The 18,047-nt window shown below is 38.1% G+C and overlaps 1 protein-coding gene across 1 annotated transcript in view; it reads left to right on the top strand.

Annotated features, from left to right (window-relative positions):
- Window positions 1–1,948: 1,948 nt before the first annotated feature.
- The window catches only part of CTPS2 (CTP synthase 2), a gene marked incomplete at its 3' end in the record, with an annotated part of 44,222 nt that continues 28,123 nt past the window's right edge, over window positions 1,949–18,047 (top strand). Inside the window, 11 exon segments of the mRNA XM_010018350.1 lie at window positions 1,949–2,123; window positions 4,854–5,024; window positions 5,309–5,409; window positions 7,679–7,795; window positions 9,227–9,310; window positions 13,071–13,151; window positions 14,317–14,468; window positions 14,723–14,855; window positions 15,600–15,688; window positions 16,459–16,553; window positions 17,403–17,465. Of these exon segments, the coding sequence (XP_010016652.1) occupies window positions 1,958–2,123; window positions 4,854–5,024; window positions 5,309–5,409; window positions 7,679–7,795; window positions 9,227–9,310; window positions 13,071–13,151; window positions 14,317–14,468; window positions 14,723–14,855; window positions 15,600–15,688; window positions 16,459–16,553; window positions 17,403–17,465 (1,252 nt within the window).

Raw genomic sequence — 18,047 nt, 5'->3', positions numbered from 1 at the left:
TGCTGAAGACAGCAAGCTCCTGTTAATAGGGCTAAACAGAGTAATTCATGTTCCTCTCCGCTTGTGCTGATTTCCAGTTCCCAGCAAAATGTCTTTTCCCAGTATTCGGTTTTTGCTTTCCCTCCCCTGACTCTGTTTCATTTTCTTTTTACAAGTAGCTTCCCGAACCACCCGGAGTTCTTTGTTTCTATTTCAAGTAAACTTCGTGTTGCCTTAAGCTGCTGGAAACTCGCTGTTCTTGCTAAAATTACAGCGGGCTTTTCACTATGGTTCCTGTAAGCAAGGTGATAGGGCTTACGAGTTTTGAAGCAGCATGTGGTCGAGGTTTATAGCTATTGTCGAAATAATTTCTCCTCTTAAAATTCTAGGCTACTAAAATAATTTGAATACTAAAATAGCAGGGAAAAGTTAATTCCTGATGATCCTTTCCTCCTCAGTTAAATACGTTTGATGCCTATGGTCTTCCTTTTGTTCATGTTGACAAGGAAACAGTAGTTTAGTAATTCCTATTATCAAGAATGGTGGCATTGATGACAGGCATTGATACATTCTTGAACTCTAAGAGGAGTCTCCTGAGGATCCCGGCCTTATTATCTTAAGTATAGTAAGAGGAGGGCTTACAATGTGCATTCACTACCTGCTGCTTACTGCCAGCAGCTGAAAACCATACTGTGTTGGTTTATACTGAGTGCTGTTAGGTCATGTGCTTTTGCTTGTTGCCTTGGATGCATTTGGTGCTTGAGTAAGGAAAGATTTTCGTGACCCTAGACTTTTTGCTCTGTGGTGAGCCATGCTGCCGCTATGCAAAAATTATTCCACTGATTAGCCCTCACAGCTGCCTGAATGTAAAATGAATACAGCTATGAATGAGATACACACAGCATCCTCTTTCAGATGGGGTGGAGAAACGGTGGCAAAATCTGTGCTTGTCAGAAAGCCAGACAAAGCAGGAGACTAGCAGGGACAACATCAACAGGAGTCAGTGTGAACAGCAGGTGATAGCAACAATAAGGATGAAGAAGAATTTCTAATTAGGATAGTAATTATCAGAATTTTTAGAGGGTGGTTTCTTCATCTTTTTCTTAATAGTTTTGGATCCTTCACCATTCATACTCCTATACAGTGCAAGGTGGCATAGGTGTATTAGCATCTATAAGATTATTCTCCTCCCAGGCATGTGATTTATCTAGTATGATATTTCAATCTCTTATTTCATAGTAGGTCTCTTTCAAATAACCAAATTTTCAAGAGAGGAAGTTTCTGTACCTGAAAAGCTGTTGTTGCTAATGCTAGTACTATTGTAGAGTGATGGGAAAAATGATGTTATATTTGAGGCTTCAGCACCCATAATTGGCATTAACTGTCCTGTTTCTATCTTTAGGGTATGGTGTTTGTTGGGTATTCATAGCTCCAGCTTGTGAAAGCTGTTGGAAAATGGGGTGGATGTTATAACATGATTTTAATAAATTTTTGAAGCTACAGTTGCTTTTTAAAGGTAAAGCTACTGGGTAGAGAATGTGAGTGTTCTGGCTAATGTAGCAATGAGCTCAATTCTCTAACTGCTTTAGAAAGCAAATTCAGGGTGAGATTTGTCTTGCCTTACGTGATTCTAAAAGTTAGCTGGATTTTCCTGTCACAGGAGAGGGATATGGCAGATAATCTGTGTCTCTCTGGCACCTCCATGGGGCAGTGTATCAAAATGGTACCTGGTTTTCCATTGACTGTGGAGTAGATTTATGTTTGTAGTTTATGAAGTGGTCTATAAGCTGGGAGAGATGAATCCTACTCCCATATTCCAAAATGGTAATTTTTGTTGTCTGTTTCCAAAGGTCGTTTCAACCTAGATTCATTGCATACTGAGACTGTGTTCTTCCCTGACATGAAGCGTTCATCAGATGTACCTCTTTGTCATTTTAGATTTTCAGCTTGAGATCTGTGTGCTTGTGCTGATTTTCCCATGAAGTACATCCTGGTAACTGGTGGTGTCATCTCGGGCATCGGCAAAGGGATCATTGCAAGCAGCATTGGCACCATATTGAAATCATGTGGTCTACGTGTCACTGCAATCAAGATTGATCCTTACATAAACATAGATGCTGGAACCTTTTCACCATATGAACATGGTATGGAGGGCAGTGCTGTTCCGTTTTGCATGAATATGTGTATTCACAGTAAGGTGGCGTTTGTGGTGTCTTTAAGAAAACCAAACAATAATAGTAGTTATTAGTCATTTTGTTATCTATTTAGCAATGCAAATTTCTTCCTTGCTATATGTTCTTAAGGGCATTGTCTGCTCTAAGTAAAGAGAAGAGATTGTCTGTTGAAGATTCTTTTGTAAGTAGATGTGTCCTTTCTATAAAATCCCATTTTGTTAGGAAAATCCTAGCTGTAGGCCTTGTTCGGTTATTTTCAGTTCAACTTGATAAAAAAAATTAAAAAAATTACAATAGTGGTATAAAACTTACTAGAAACTGAAGTCCTCAACAGTTACTTGTGAATGCTGTTATCTGGGTGTCAGGTGTCAGTGCCTTCTAGTGTAAATGTCTTCATGAGAGTTAGACTAGGTTCTCATTTTAGTCCATAAGGATCTTGTCAAAACCATCAGCGAAGCTTAGAGACCCAACTAATGATACCATTAATTTGTTTGCTTAGTTCTCTAAGCTACCTTGATTGTGTTGACTACATTGTTGATGAGCAACAGGTCAGTCTGACATGCATATATAATGTTGACTCTTCCTTCAGCTATCTGGCTTGTTACTTAGACATTTATTAAAAATGATGTTTTTCAAAGTTTCAAAGTACCTTCAACCAATAGACATTTCTAATTCTTTTTATTTGTTAGATTTTGTCTGCCTACTTTTAGTCTAGACCGAAAGTTTTGGAACTGGAGATAAACATATTTATGTCCTTAACTGAAAAAAGACCACTTTGCTTTTTAAATGGAGGAAGAGCACAGCACATCAGACTTCTCCCCAAAAGCAAAATTTAACTAGTCCAGTGGTCCTGCACTTTCAGAAGCATATCTGGTGCTACTTAGGCAGTTGCCTTTACCTTTCGTGGTAAGACTCCTGTGATGTCTTGAGTTTATGAGGATGTACTCCTCCTCCAGATCAGATACAGGGGAGAAGGGACATTATGGCAAGTAATTCCCACATGATATTCCCCCCCCACCCTGTTCACTTAAGAGTTTCTTAATGTTTGTGAAGAAACACTAGCTTGCTGGGTGGTAAGTAGAAATGCACCCACGCCAAAATGGCAAGCCTCTTTTGTTAACATTTTGGCAGAAATATGATTGAGACATAGGGTTTTAATTTAGTGATTTCCAGTTAACTAAAGAGCTTTTTTAGTAGTATATTTTTTAGTTCTTCCAAGGCCTGCTTATGAGAAATCTTGGTTCCACTCTGTGTCTATTGGCTTAAGCGATAACTTGGTACAGAGAATGTAGTCAGTGCCTCCCAGGATCAGGCATAAGTCTTCCACCCTGTTATAAACATAGGATCACAGAATAGTTAGGGTTGGAAAGGACCTTAAGATCATCTAGTTCCACCCCCCCTGCCATGGGCTGGGACACCTTGCACTAAACCATGTCACCCAAAACTCCATCCAACCTGGCCTTGAACACTGCCAGGGTTGAAGCATTCACAGCTTCCATGGGCAACCCATTCCAGTGCCTCACCACTTCATTGTAAAGAACTTCTTCCTTATATCTAATCTAAACTTCCCCTGTGTAAGTTGGAAGCCATTACCCCTTGTCCTACCACTACAGTCCCTAACGAAGAGTCCCTCCCCAGCATCCTTATAGGCCCCCTCCAGATACTGCAAGGCTGCTGTGAGGTCTCCACACAGCCTTCTCTTCTCCAGCCCCAACTTTCTCAGCCCGTCTTCATACAGGAGGTGCTCCAGCCCCCTTGTCATCCTCGTGGCTTTTGTTAAACTGTTCAGTGGAGTGTTGTGTCTTGCAGGATATATTATATCTGCAGTCCACACTATACTTTCAGGAGGATTCTTTTTTTTCTTGTGCACTGGTTCCATAATTTGCTTAAGCATTGATTTATTGGATCATGGCAAAATATTTTATGCTTTTTTCTGAAGAGCTTTCCAGCTTTACCTGGAAATCTAGCAACTTTAGTTCCTTCAGAAGTTGATTAGATTCAGAATTTAGAGGCTCTTTAGAGGTCTAAGAAAAATCTGAACCTAAAGGGTATTTTTGTTAGATTTTTCAGGATCAGAATGCTTGGTGTGGACATAGTGAGCTAAATGTACAAGATGAAACAACTGAATAAGAAACAGTGATCATGCTTTAAGAAGCATTTATGTTTAGCATAACTTTACTCCTGGTCCAAGCCATAATCATTAAAATAGATCCAACCAACAAGAATTTACAGTGAAACACTTTGAGCATGATTCATGCTTTTATAAGTTTATTGGAGTTTTTGGCTCCATAATAGTTTGCACGGGAGTTTTTGGCTCCCATGTGTAAATTGCTGTTTTATTTGTTGCTGATTTATGATTTCTGGAGATTGTTTTCTTCCAATCAGGGGTTATAGCATGCTGTTGAAATGCTGCTGAAATGTTTTTAAGTCACTTAAATATTTTAGCAATAAAACTTAAACTTACTTGCAAACTGTATGTGACTGAGGGGTAGACTGTAAAAGTAAAGACTTAATATCCAAGTCACACAGAATGACAATGCAGATTGAGTTGCAGCATGTGCTTTATTGGTATGTTGTGATATGTCATTTTAAAAAACATTTCATAAATTTTGAGAAGTTTGTGGTATTCCTTTTTGCTGTGTGTTTAATAATTTCTCATTATTTTACTGCTTTTCTGTCGTTTTCTCTTTCTTTTTTCAGGTGAAGTTTTTGTATTGAATGATGGTGGAGAAGTTGACTTAGATTTGGGAAATTATGAGAGATTTTTGGACATCAGTCTCTATAAAGACAACAATATCACCACCGGGAAAATATATCAGCATGTCATTAATAAAGAAAGACATGGTGATTACCTGGGAAAAACTGTTCAAGGTGATATTTTTAATTCTATGGGATACTTTTCCATTCAGTCTTCACTGAAGTGATTAGCTAGATAGAACAAGCTGTTCCTTTCTGCATCACTTTATTCTTTTCTCTTTTCCAAGAGTTTTGGGCATATTCCTGTAGTATTTGGCTTCTGGGCTCAAGGAAAAGAGGAATAGAAAAATGAGCTAGTAGTTTCCTTTTGACTTTCTGCTCATTTTCCCCCTTTTGCATGCAAAACCTAGTATGTGGATCTCAAGATATGCTTGCTTGTTTTGTTTTTTTTCTTGTAGTTGTTCCACACATCACTGATGCAGTTCAGGAATGGGTGATGAATCAGGCGAAAGTTCCAGTGGATGATGACAGAAAAGAACCACAAATTTGTGTAATTGAGGCAAGTATATGGAACCTTTCAGGATATAGCTTCACAATGAACACAAACAACTAGCTTGCTTTCTCCTTGCTACTTACTGTAAAAAGGTCAGGCTGAGGTTTTATGGAGAGCAGCAGTGCAAAGGCACATTATGTATTCTTTCGTTTGTTCTGAAAATGAAAGGTGTGGTGTTACACCTACAGCTTCTGTTTACTTGACTAGATCCCTTCTGGAACACTGCTGAAACTAAGCTACTTAAAAGTTTTTTGATTTAAAAAGTTAAAGCAGCCAGTTACTGTAATGTGAAGTATCTATTCCAAGATTCAGACATGTGACTGAAGCTTTATACTGTTAGTAGTATTAAGAAAACTTGTGTAAACTTGAAATCTACTATGGGCTGTAGGACAGCCTCAAATACCCTAGCTTTCTATATAACTTCAAATGTCCATCTTGTTGCTTGTGGTCAAGTTTAACGGAATATATTTAAAAACTATAAGTCAACTTCCCACTTTCCTGGTGCTACTTTTAAGATCCTTGGAGGGAACTATATTAATCATTTAACCAGCTGCTGTTCTGCACAATGGAAACGATGAGATCTACCCATTCTTAGTAGGGCATTGAGACAACTGGAGGGAAGGCAGTCAGCAATTGCTCGTACTATTGCAGCAGAAAATATAGGAAAAGATTGTACCTGAAAATATGACAAAAGGATGTGGCATATGTTTAATGCCAGAAGTGACCACCATAATCAAGCGTGATAAACTTTGTGACCCAGGCCACAGAATTGCTTAGTATTTCTTACACAGAAGAAGCTGCCTTCACTATACTTATAGGTATAGCTGTAGATCTTTTTCTGTGATGTGCAGAGTGAGAGTTAAACATTTCGTCTAAAACAAATGTAAAAACAGTAAATAAAGAAGTTGGACAAGAATAGTAATAAATGATGGGCTTGTCAGTCCTTTAACTTCAAGCTTATTTTTCTGTTTCCTCTATGTAAGACTTTTTTTCCTGTTTGGTTTTTGTTTTTGTTGGTTTTTTTTTTGTTGTTTGTTTGGTGGTTTTGTTTTTGTTTTGTTTTGTTTTGTTATAGCTCCAGCCTGATAAAAATGTTTTTCTTCACGACTTTTAGCATAATTTAAATGTTTTCCCTTGGCAAAACCCTGAAGGAGTTAGACCGAATACGTGCGTCTTGTACAAATGTAATCGCCTGAAGTTTTTCAGCTACTGGGTGAACACAAATCTGCAATTCTGTCAAATGCCACTTGGTGGCACAGAAAAATCATTATGAAATACGACTACTTCATAAGACATAGGCGCTAAACACTGCTTTATTCAGTGCTTAGTCTACTTCATCTCTTTGTGTCTTTGAAAGACATCTAATTTCTGTCTTTATAAAAAAGTTTTGTCATGGACTTCGTATTGGGTTTTGGTTTGGTAATATTGAAAGTCTTGTATAATGTCAAGTATTACTTCATGTTGTCCATATGGCATTTACTGATGTTGGAAAGTTACGATAATACTGCTAAATGCCTGTATTTTGTTGGTCACAACTGTTCATTAATCTGACAGACTGAAAAATAGAGGTTTTTTGTGTCTGTCACCCATAGAGTTAGCTGCATGCCATCCAAAGCAGCACACATAAGCACAATCATTGTAAAACCTGTTGGGGGAGGGAGGGAAAGTAAAACCCAGCAACAGTCATTGAGTGTCTCCTTAATGTGTGTAAACTCTTTAAAAGCACGTGTTCTGAGTAGTTGTCAAGAAACCAAGACTTTAGTTAGAAGTAGTTGTGGTTCATAGCCTCAGCATCTGCTTCATTGTCAGCCCACACAGTTGACCTGGCTCACCAGACAGGTAGTCAGAACTGCAAGAGATTGCCAGGAGCCTGGGGTGCAATACAGGCGACTCCTGTAGAGGGAGATGCTGCTTTGCTTCTGCCTTATTTTAAAGCTTTTATCCTTCACATCAATGTAACTATTGCTTACTTGTTTACCACTTTGAAGGTAGCATCAAAGCATGTATTATTCAGTAGCACCACTCATCTTCCCAGGGGAAGCTTATGTGTTTGATGTAAAGTGAATATAACAAAACTTGAAAATTTTTCTATGTTTTCCCTAGGAAACAAATACAGAGAACAGATAAAGGCTCTTTGCAGAGTGTGACTGCAAGTTTCAGTTGTCTTTTTTTTAAAGATAAATATTTCAGGAAACTTACTTGGTAGAGGCAGATTTTTGTTTGGTTGCTTTGTTTTTGCTTTCTGACACTGACATATCTAAGCTTTCTTTTTCAGCTTGGTGGAACTATTTGAGATATCGAAGGAATGCCGTTCATTGAAGCATTTAGACAGTTTCAGTTCAAAGCAAAAAGAGAGAACTTCTGTAATATCCATGTTAGTCTAGTACCACAGGTAAGTTATTAAAATTGATAAAATAGATTTTAGTGTGTATTGGGCTTTATATTTGTTTACTTCTCCCATTAACTCTTTCATGGTTGAAGGTTTTAGAGACACAAATACGAAACCTAGTCACACTGAAGTAAATAAAGGCCTTGATATACTTTATTGATGTGAGAATCGGTTTTAATGTTCTAAGTTACTGAAAACCCCTGTTATCAACACTGATTTACCTAGAAGGCTAAATAAAGTTGTTCTTTGCGCTAGAAGGTGCTGGTACGTGATGAACCCAGTAAGAAAGGCTCTCAAACTCTCTTAAGGTATCATTTAAAATTCTATTTGTTAGAGCTAACACTATAAGGAGAGAATGGTATAAATGACTTTACATTCCTTTAAGTGTTGGGAGGCCTAGGCTGTGTATCATTGAATGGCCCTGATGTGCAGCGTGCTGGGCAGACCACATCCTTAGAAGTGATTCTTCCCTTTTGGTCATTTAAACTAATAGATAATTTCATTACAAGGAAACAACTGTATCATTTTTATTGTCAAACAGAAAGGATGTTTGACAGAACAAACATCCTTTCTGGAGAACTTCCTGCTGCATTCCTAGATAAAGGGAAGGCCACGCAGGTGATGGAATTGCAGATCATGAGTGGGAGCTGCCTGCTGGCTCCTCTGTTACAAGAGCTGGCTGAGTTTGTCCTGCAGCCAAGGGATTTGTGCAGCGCAATGGGCCTCTCTAGGGGAACTCTGGTGTGTATCACTAACTCCTTGATGTACAGTGGTCTTCTGGTCAAGACCACTGCAACTTTTTGTGCAGGGCTGAAAGTATTTTTCCATTCTAAACATTCAATTCTAAATTTTACTTCACAAATATGTTTTCTTACTATTTTTATTCATTGGGGAGATTTTGCTGAGCAATATTGGTAATGATGATATGCTTGTACCTAGTATGGATAAAAAGAGAATTATTAGCAATCACAGGTTTGGATTGGAGAATTCGTCAGCAATTGGTGGGATTGATTCTGTGTATTTGAGTATAGAATTACTTACTACTTCTGATAATTTCCAAGAACGGTTACTAAAGGCTACGTACTATGTTGGGCATTCTCTATTAGCAAAATCCAACTTTTGGAATGTTTCTCTTCTACCACCTGAGTCACTTGCACTGAAACTATTTCTCTGAGGGAAAAAAAAAAACCAAAACCAAAACCAAAACCCCAACCAAAACCCAACAAAAAAACCCAAAATAAACCTGACCTGAATTAAGACCTTGCAGTTTCTTCACAGAATTTCTTATATAACAGTGGTGTCATTTCTGTTTCTGGCATATTGTTGACCTGTTTGGATATGTTTACTTCCTCCAGGTATTATTATTTGCAATGGATTTTCTCTTTTCACCTGTAACTGCTTTGCTATCTAAGCTTTTAAAATATGTCTTTCCAGCCTAATGCCACTGGTGAACAGAAGACAAAACCAACACAGAACAGTGTTCGAGCACTGAGGGGTCTAGGCTTGTCTCCAGACTTGGTGAGTCAATAAATACAGATTTTTATTTACAGGTCATCTAGAAGTGTCCTTGTGTAAGCTGTCTTCAAAGTATAAGCCTTACTCTTCCGTGAAAGACAAGAACTTTAGAAGAAATAGAAAATACATGCTTCTCAAATTTACTTTAAGTTAATTCAACTAAGTCCTTGTGATATCTTGGGACTGTAGTTATGTTCTTCTAAAGTTCTTTGCAGAGAAATGATTCTGCTCTTCTAAAAAGAATGAAAAGTCTCAGTTCACTTTGTGGGAAGACCTAGAATGCCTCTGGCCTCTAACATTCTCTCACAGATTTCTTTTTATGCATGATTAAGAAGAAGCAATCCTACTTTGAAGTACAACCTTTAAAAAAATATTCCTGTTTGGAAATACAAACATATGGGTGAATCTCAAAAGTAAGGTTCCTCAGTTTCTTTCATAGAATCGTAGAATAGCTTGGTTTGAGAGGGGCCTTTAAAGGTCATCTTGTCCAACCCACTTCAGTAAGCAGGGATATCTTCAACTACATCAGGTTGCTCAGAGTCCTGCCCAACCTTAACTTGAATGTTTCCAGGGACGGGGCATCTACCACCTCACTGGGCAACCTGTTGCAGTGTTTCACCATCCCCACTGTAAAAAATTTCTTCCTTATATCTAGTCTGAATCTGCCTCCTTTTAGTTTAAAACCATTACCTCTTATCCTTTCACAATAGGCCCTGCTAAAAAGTTGATCGTCATCTTTTTCATAAGCCCTCTAAGTACTGGAAGGTCACAGTAAGGTCTCTGCAGAGCCTTCTGTTCTTCAGGCTGAACAAGCACAACTCTCTCAGCCTTTCCTCACAGGAGGGGTGCTCCAGCCCTCTGATGATTTTTGTGACCTCCTCTGGACTCACTCTAACAGCTCCATATCTTCTTTCCTGTGCTGAGGGCTCCAGAACTAGACACAGTACTCTGGGTGAGGTCTCACCAGAGTAGAGTAGAGGGGTAGAATCACTGCCTTGACCTGCTGCTCATGCTCATTTTGGTGCAGCCCAACATGCGATTGGCTTTCTGGGCTGCAGGCGCACACTGCCATATCATGCTGAGCTTCTTATCCACCAGTACCCCCAAGTCCTTCTTGGCAAGGCTGCTCTCAGTCCCTTCTTGCACCACATACTGTAGTGAACCTAAAGCCAGCAAGTTTCATTTCATGCCAGTTGGCAAATGATCAAAAGCTTAACTCCTTCTGTTCTTTCTCCCCAGTGCTTTAGTTTAATGAGTATGTGCTTATTCCCTGGATGCAGTTTTTGCCTCCCTTGTACTTTTCCTTGGGAGCAGAGAGGAGACATAAGTAGAATGCAGCTCCCTGTTGTGATCTGACACTGATGTTAATCTCCTTGGTCAGGTGTTGATAGCAGTGAAGCCAGGGCAGCACAGCTTTAAATGCCAGTAAAACCTCAGTTCAAATTTATACTTGTATCTTCCTGAGCTGCAGCTGGTGCAGCTGAAGACACACTCTATTTCTAGGTCTGCTTGAGAAACAGAAAAGGACAATTTTGCTCTTTTGTGTGAATCTGTTTGTTACATCAAAGAATATTTTCATTACTTGATTCTGGAAGTCACTGAGCCCTTTCCATTCCCTTAAAATCCACTGGGAGAAAAAGCTTCCTAGGCCTTCTCAGAAATAAGAGGAGTGAGAATGGTCACTGGTTCTGTATAATATTTATATCTTCAAAAAAGAAAAATTATTCTTAATAGTCACACAATTACATTTTGTGCTGTGCTGATTTTTTTTTTCTTTTTAATTCTTGTATTTCAGGTTTATCAAAAAAGCATGCTTATAACTACAATACTAATGGCTTTATAAGTAGGATATGTGAAGGATGTCTTAGGTAGCTTCAAATTGTTGTGACATGGCAGCTGTAATCAGCTTGTGTAGTGCAGTGCTGCTCTATATTCCAACCTTCAGGCCCTAAATTTCAAAATCCCTCTTCAGGTGCTAATTGCATATGGAAAGTTGCCTGTGATTGTTCAAGCCTTTAATTGCCGGTGCCTGACTCCCTCCCTAGCCCCCAAATTAATTTGTAAAAGCCTGCTAAGCGTACGTAGTAAAAGGAGAACAGGCCAATCTAGTCACTTTCTCACATCTTCAATTCTTGCCTGAGGCTGCTGGTGACCACTAAAGCACTGAGAGATTAAACTCTGAGCAGAGCTTTCTGGCGCTGCTATAAAGTTGCTTGGGCACTGCTTCAAGAAAATCTTTAAATAGTTGCTGTCATGGGCAGGGGCCCAAGGCCAAGGCAGCACATGGGGAAGTTCTTAGAACAGCAGGCAGGAGGGCTTCCTTCATAAGCCGTGCTGCCAGGTTGCCTGATCTAAACTTGGCTAGACCTGTTCTTAATACCTGCTGCCTCCCTGTCTGGTCCCAGGCTTCCCTGAGGTGGCATGCTGGGCCAGCCTTAGCTGTGCATGTACAAGAGCCTTTCTGTTCTCTGTGGGGTGTTTTAAGCTCTTGATGAAAACTGCTGTATCTGCAGATATAATGGACGCTGTAACAGTGTTTTGAAGACTGATTATACACTTGTCAGTGCTGCCCTGTTCAACTGAATTGTCACTCATCTCCTTTGTTTCTTTGAGATCTCTCTCTGCCACTGTAACCAATTCTCTGTGACTGTGTTAACTTTAAATTTGTCTCAGCAAGACGGATGATAGATTTCAAAGTGGATTTAATTATGTGCTCATATTATCAATTATATATTACTACTGTTTGAAGAATTACATCTTCAAACAGTAACCAATTTTTAAGTTGTGCTTAATTGAATAGAATGTACAAATTGTTTCATAATTATTTTATGATTACTAAAATGTGCACTAATTTTCCTTGGCATTGTTTTTTTGTTTCTGGAATTTCTTGCAAGGGTAGGGGAAATTAATTAGACTTTGTCAGTATTAGTGTAGCTAAGCAGCATTCTGGCAAGGCGATCAAAGATCCGCTACAAGTTTCTGAACAAAAAAGGGCTTAATGCACTAAGTAATTGCATTGGCTGGAAAGATGGGGAAAATAATGGATGAATCAGGATCATCCTACTTTCTGTTACACTTTTAGGATTCAAAATAGCTTAATGTAGTAGACTGAGTAATCAATAAGCACACTGATAGAGCAGTTCTGCATTTGCCTGAAGTTACATAATGCGAAAAAACCACCTTCCAACAAACACCAAACCACATGTTTGTTTATTGGTAAAAATTGCCAGTCTTTTCTAAAATTCCTTAGCAGAATAGTAACACCAGGAAAAAAACCCCACAAAATTATGAAACAGTTTTCTCATCTTCATCCTCCTTTTCTTCATGATATACAAATTAAAAACTACAAAAAGATGCTGAATTACTGAAATACTGGAAAACGTGCATGTAAGCTAAGTGTTATTGCTCTAAATTTATCTGTTCTTTTGATTCGTCATATTATTTGTACTTGTAGAGCTGCTAGACTTTGGTAGAGAGTGTTACAACAGTAGCTACAAGAAGGGAGAACATGAGGAAGCAGTCCTATGGAGAATACCAAAGATTAATAAAAGTGGGTCAGTATGTGCAGGTGACTGATTTACTTCTGCCTTGCTAGCCGTTAATGGTGAGCTATGATACATTGTGGAACTCCAAAAGAGAAGAGAAAAAAAGGCACATAAGTTTGTGCTGTGCTTCCAAAGGAGTTAATTTCTCCATGAATGGTACTGAGTATTCTGTTGGTTTGCCTAGTAAATCTTTAGGTGTTTTCCTTCTGTTATGACAGATTGTCTGTAGAAGTGCAAAACCTATAGAAATGGCAGTGAAGGAAAAGATTTCCATGTTTTGCCATGTGGAACCTGAGCAGGTCAGTACTTTAATATTTTATTCATCATTATTTAAATATATGGGAAAACATCCAAATATTTCTGTGCATTTCTGTTTTCAACTTCAGACTGATTCATTAATATGTAATTGCTTACAATTTTTATCTTGCTGTTATGTACTTTGTAACACTTTAAAAATATTGGGAGTTTATATTTTAGATTCTATGTCAAATAGTCATTAATAATTTCAGTGGCTGTTATATGAAAAGCTGACAAAAGGAATAGATTTTGAGCGCATGGCAAATTCCTATACACAGTTGTGAAAACTGTGTACTTCTGAAGCTACAGTTGGTTATTGTCCTTAAATCATCTCAGGTGGTTATAATAATGGATGAACAAAGTGTGGGTAAAGCTAGAGGTTTGCTTATGTCCACAGATCATCACAGTCACATGAAATATCTTACTGTGATAATTAATGGGCTATTCATGCCCTTTAGCATGGTTAGAACATCTCTGTGTAGTTCTGTATATTTTTATAATTAATTGTGATTTTTGCCTTCATAGTTTGTGATTAATTGCTATTTGAATACTAATTTTGATAAATGCTCCTGAATATTTTTGGAAGTGAGAGCATTTTACTCTTCAATGTAATGGATAGGGATAACAGATGCCAACAGTTACGCTTTGTTTCAAATATGTATCAGTGTTGACCTGTCTTTCTGCAGGTGTGTAAGAAAAAGCTTTCTATAGTAAGATTCCAGATGAGCATGTAGAGGGCAGTGGGCTCTTACTCCCCTCACCACTCTTCCTTCTATCTTACTATCTGTAGATGACAGCACTCTTGAGCTAGCTTCTGGAAATCCTCAGAAATGCCTTTGTGGTTTCTTTCCAGCCAGAGACAGATAGATGGAAGTTCAGTCAAACAAAAATGCTATGTGCTTTTCTGTCAATATCAGGCTGTGTGTAAGCATGTACCTAGTCAGATTCCAACTGCAGTTATGCAACTGGACTAAGAGTCCAGTGTGTCCTTGAACTTCCCTAAAGAGCTCCCTCTCAGGGAGGGAGCTGTCTCCATGGCACTCTTTTATTTCTAAAGTTCTGTCTTTCAGGGTAGAAGCTCAGCATGTAGTATGCAAAAATACAGACTGTTATGTTTCCTATGAAAAATTATTAGGTAAGTCTCTTACGTAACCCTTTTTTTGTTAGGTGATATTTGTCCATGATGTTTCTTCCACTTACCGAGTACCAATCCTGCTGGAGGAGCAAGGCATCATCAAGTATTTTAAACAGAGGTTAAATTTACCTATTGATGACCATCCAAGTGATCTTCTAATGAGATGGAAGAAAATGGCTGATAGGTATCCTAATTCCTGACGCTTTTTCTAGAAGTGTTTTAATGCAAGTTAGAATTTTAGGTGCTGTGAAGTCACCAAACTCGATGGGGGACAGTAGCATGTTGCTGCTGATCAACACCTGTGAATGGTCTGGATTTAAAAACTGTCAGTTTTGAGATTTTAGAAGATAATTTGTGAAGTTAAAGAAAAAGCAAACATTGTTAAAATGTGTTCTTTGTGAAAATCAGTGTAATAACCAAAAAACTTGTTTTTGTCAGATATGAAAGGTTGCTGAAGGTGTGTTCCATAGCTCTCGTTGGCAAGTACACAAAACTAAGCGATTGCTATGCATCTGTTTTCAAGGCTCTGGAGCACTCTGCACTGGCAATTAATCACAAACTGGATTTAATGGTGAGGATATTTCTGGATTTTGCTTTCAGGGATACTTAGAATATACTCTCCTAGTTTCCATCATGTGAGGCAGTTTTAATTAATGTGGAAATCAGAAAATGCGTCATGCAGATAAATACAGACTGGCCAAGCATCTCATTTTTTTCAGGAAGCGTTTACAGATTTAGTAATTTTATTTGGATCTAAGCTTGTCTGAAAGGAATAATATAGTACCCAAAAGTGGATCTGATGAAAAAGCAGGCTTTACCTACAAATTTCTGTTTACCTCAGAGGAAGGTTTTGCTCATCAGACTGCTTATCATGTTAGTGAGATTAGCTTAAAGACAGGAGAAAACAGGTAAACTGAAAGCAGCTTTTATTTTTTTATTTTTTTTAAAATCCAGTGCCAGAAGCTGTTGCTCTTTATTTCTTTAATATTCTGAGAGCTATCCATTTTATTTTTAGCAGGATTCTGATATTAGAATTGGGCCGTAAACTTAGTTGCTCCAAAATAATAATTCCTCAAATACAGGACTATTTAGGAATGTAGTTTGCCTCTTTTTAATAAGAACAGAAAGTTGAACTACATGAGGGAAAAGCTTGCTAACTTTCTTGCTGGTGGAACTATCACTTTCCGTTGCTGAGTTTGTTCCAGAGATGGCAAGCCTGGAAATTCATTTGGAACTATTAATTTGTCTTAATGCTATTAAAAAGTTACTTTCAGTGGAAGAAAAACGTGTTTTATTGCGTGTCTGTCTTTATTAGTACATAGATTCAACAGAACTTGAACGTTCTACAGAAGCGGAGAACTCAGTGAAATATCACCAGGCATGGCACAAACTGTGCAAAGCAGAGTAAGTAGCATTGGGTATTCTGTATCCCAAATGCAAACAATGATACTTTTTTCATGTGATGAAAAATGCTTCAGTAAATAAGTTCTCAGTGCATCCAAACTTCTGTTACTTACATAAAATGATAGATGTGCACGGTTGGTGACAAGCTTCGGACATAGCAAATTATAGTATCAACCTGTATCCTCAAACTCTGCTTTTAATCTCTTTAGAGAAGTTGCAGTTGTTTGTTTGTTTGTGGGTTTTTTTGTTGATTCTTTGTTTTTGATAGCTAGACTTTCTTTACAGTGCACGTCAGTTGTCACAGATTTTTCTTTGTCAACATGATTCATATTGAAAGGTAGTTAAATAAAATCTTAGTAAATGCTGGTAATGCTTTGCAAATATCTGTTAAGAAACGTTGCCAGGATTTCAATTGGTGTTTGTAGTCAAAGTGCATTTAATTTCTTCAGTATTATTTAGTAGACATTAAGCTTTGGTGTTAAGATCCTAGACTAGTGAATATGTAGCGAGTTTATTTAAGCAATAGGTATTTAAGCAGTGGGAGTTTCACTGTGAAGCATGAGGCTGGTCAGATGAGAACTGGGGTGGGTAGATGAGACAAATTTGCAAATTAAGAGTTAAATTCTGTGTATTCTGAATGGTCATATAAAACATGCCTTTTGTGCCTCGTGCTTGTTTTGTTACAACTTCACAAGTCTTCAATTTGTATGGACTTCCTTTGCTGGCTGGATTCTACATGTTGGTTGCTTTACATATTGGTGTCATTCCAGTGGCATTCTGGTCCCAGGAGGGTTTGGAATTAGGGGAACAGAAGGCAAACTCCAGGCTATCTCCTGGGCAAGAACAAAGAAAAAACCCTTTCTTGGTAAGATCATTAAGAGTCAGAAACTGTTGTGTTTTGGAGGTGTATAGCAAGCTAATTGATTTGATTGAAAAGAAAAAACCAACAACCCCAACAAAAACCACACACACTGCAGAAGGATCCTGTCTTGGGCAGTATGTGTGCTGTTGTGAATATTTGCCTTGTAAACAATGCCCAGGGTTGTAGTCATGTACTACATTTGCTATATAAAGGAAGGAACAAAAAGACTATCCCTACTTGAAAGGTTTTATTTGCTATATTCACATTTATGTGGAGAGTCTTTGTGTGTCGTAATTAAATCAGCATCATTGTAAGTATTAATCAGTGTGCAGAAAACATAGGTGTCTTTGGACACATTTGTTATGTTAAATAATGTTTCTTGATTTGTGGTATGTTTCATTATGGTAAAGTCTAAAGATGCCATCTGGCCTATAAGCTAAGTGCTGTTTGTGTAAGTGCCTCTGAAGCTCTGGTTCCTACTCCACATTTCTTATATTTTTTAAGTGACTACTTGGACTAGTTTCCAAAGCAAAATTTGAATCTGGATATACTCAGGCTTACAGCTTCTCTTTGTCTTTACAGTAATTACTGGTCAAATAGATGGGAGGAAAAAAATATGTTCGAAAAGGCTTAAAGCACATAATTGTGTCACATTTATTTACAGTGTGCCAAGTTTAAAGAGTGAGAGAGTTTTGCATTGAGCAGTCATTTTTGGTTTAGCTTGTTGATAAGTCTGTGTATTTATACTGGGTACCAAGGTTTCTAAGCAGTCAAGTTTAAGAGAGAACAGCAAATACTTTCAGTCCTGCTCTTTGTCCTGCTAAATTCTCGGGGTTTTGTTTCGTCTTCTAGGAGTTTGCCTGGGAATGCAATTAGCAGTTGTGGAATTTGCAAGAAACTGTTTGAATTGGAAAGGTGAGCTCAGTATGCTGGTGTGAATGTGATTTGCTTAGAAGAAATTTTATTCTATATGTGAAATGTATATCTATTATTGTATAGATCCTATCATCATTAGGTACTTAGCTCTTCAACATGATCATTTTCAGCTCAGCACCCTGTGCTACCTTTCTGTATAAGGGAGAAGGAATTCTTGTTATGCAGATTGCTTGAAACCTGCTTCTTGATCTACCAAGTGTAAGAGAATGCATGCTTACAGTTCACCTTTCTAGTCTCTTTCTGGAGTGTGCAGATGGTGAAGAATAAAACCGAGAAGTGGTTTTCTCACTTGCTTTCATTAGTTTGAGAGTCAAACCATAGCCATTGCAGTAGCAGTATGAAGAGATTTAGCTTACCAGATAACTTCTACCACTGGCAGCTGGGAGGAAAAAGTTATGGAAAGTAAGAAAGGCAGTGTATATGACTGAGGTCATATGCTTCCTGTGATTGCTTAGAAGTGGTGCAGTATGTGTTTAAACATGTAAGATTGTAGCTTAAATGCAGGCAAACTCTGAAATGCCACAGAACTCTTATGATGCATTTGTATTGCATGTAGAACAA

This window comes from Nestor notabilis, unplaced genomic scaffold, assembly GCF_000696875.1.
Source record: "Nestor notabilis isolate BGI_N333 unplaced genomic scaffold, ASM69687v1 scaffold27297, whole genome shotgun sequence".
In the NCBI taxonomy this organism is placed as follows: Eukaryota; Metazoa; Chordata; class Aves; order Psittaciformes; family Psittacidae; genus Nestor; species Nestor notabilis.
The sequence above is the reverse complement of the archived record's forward strand: the minus strand, read 5'-3'. Positions and strand labels throughout refer to the sequence as shown.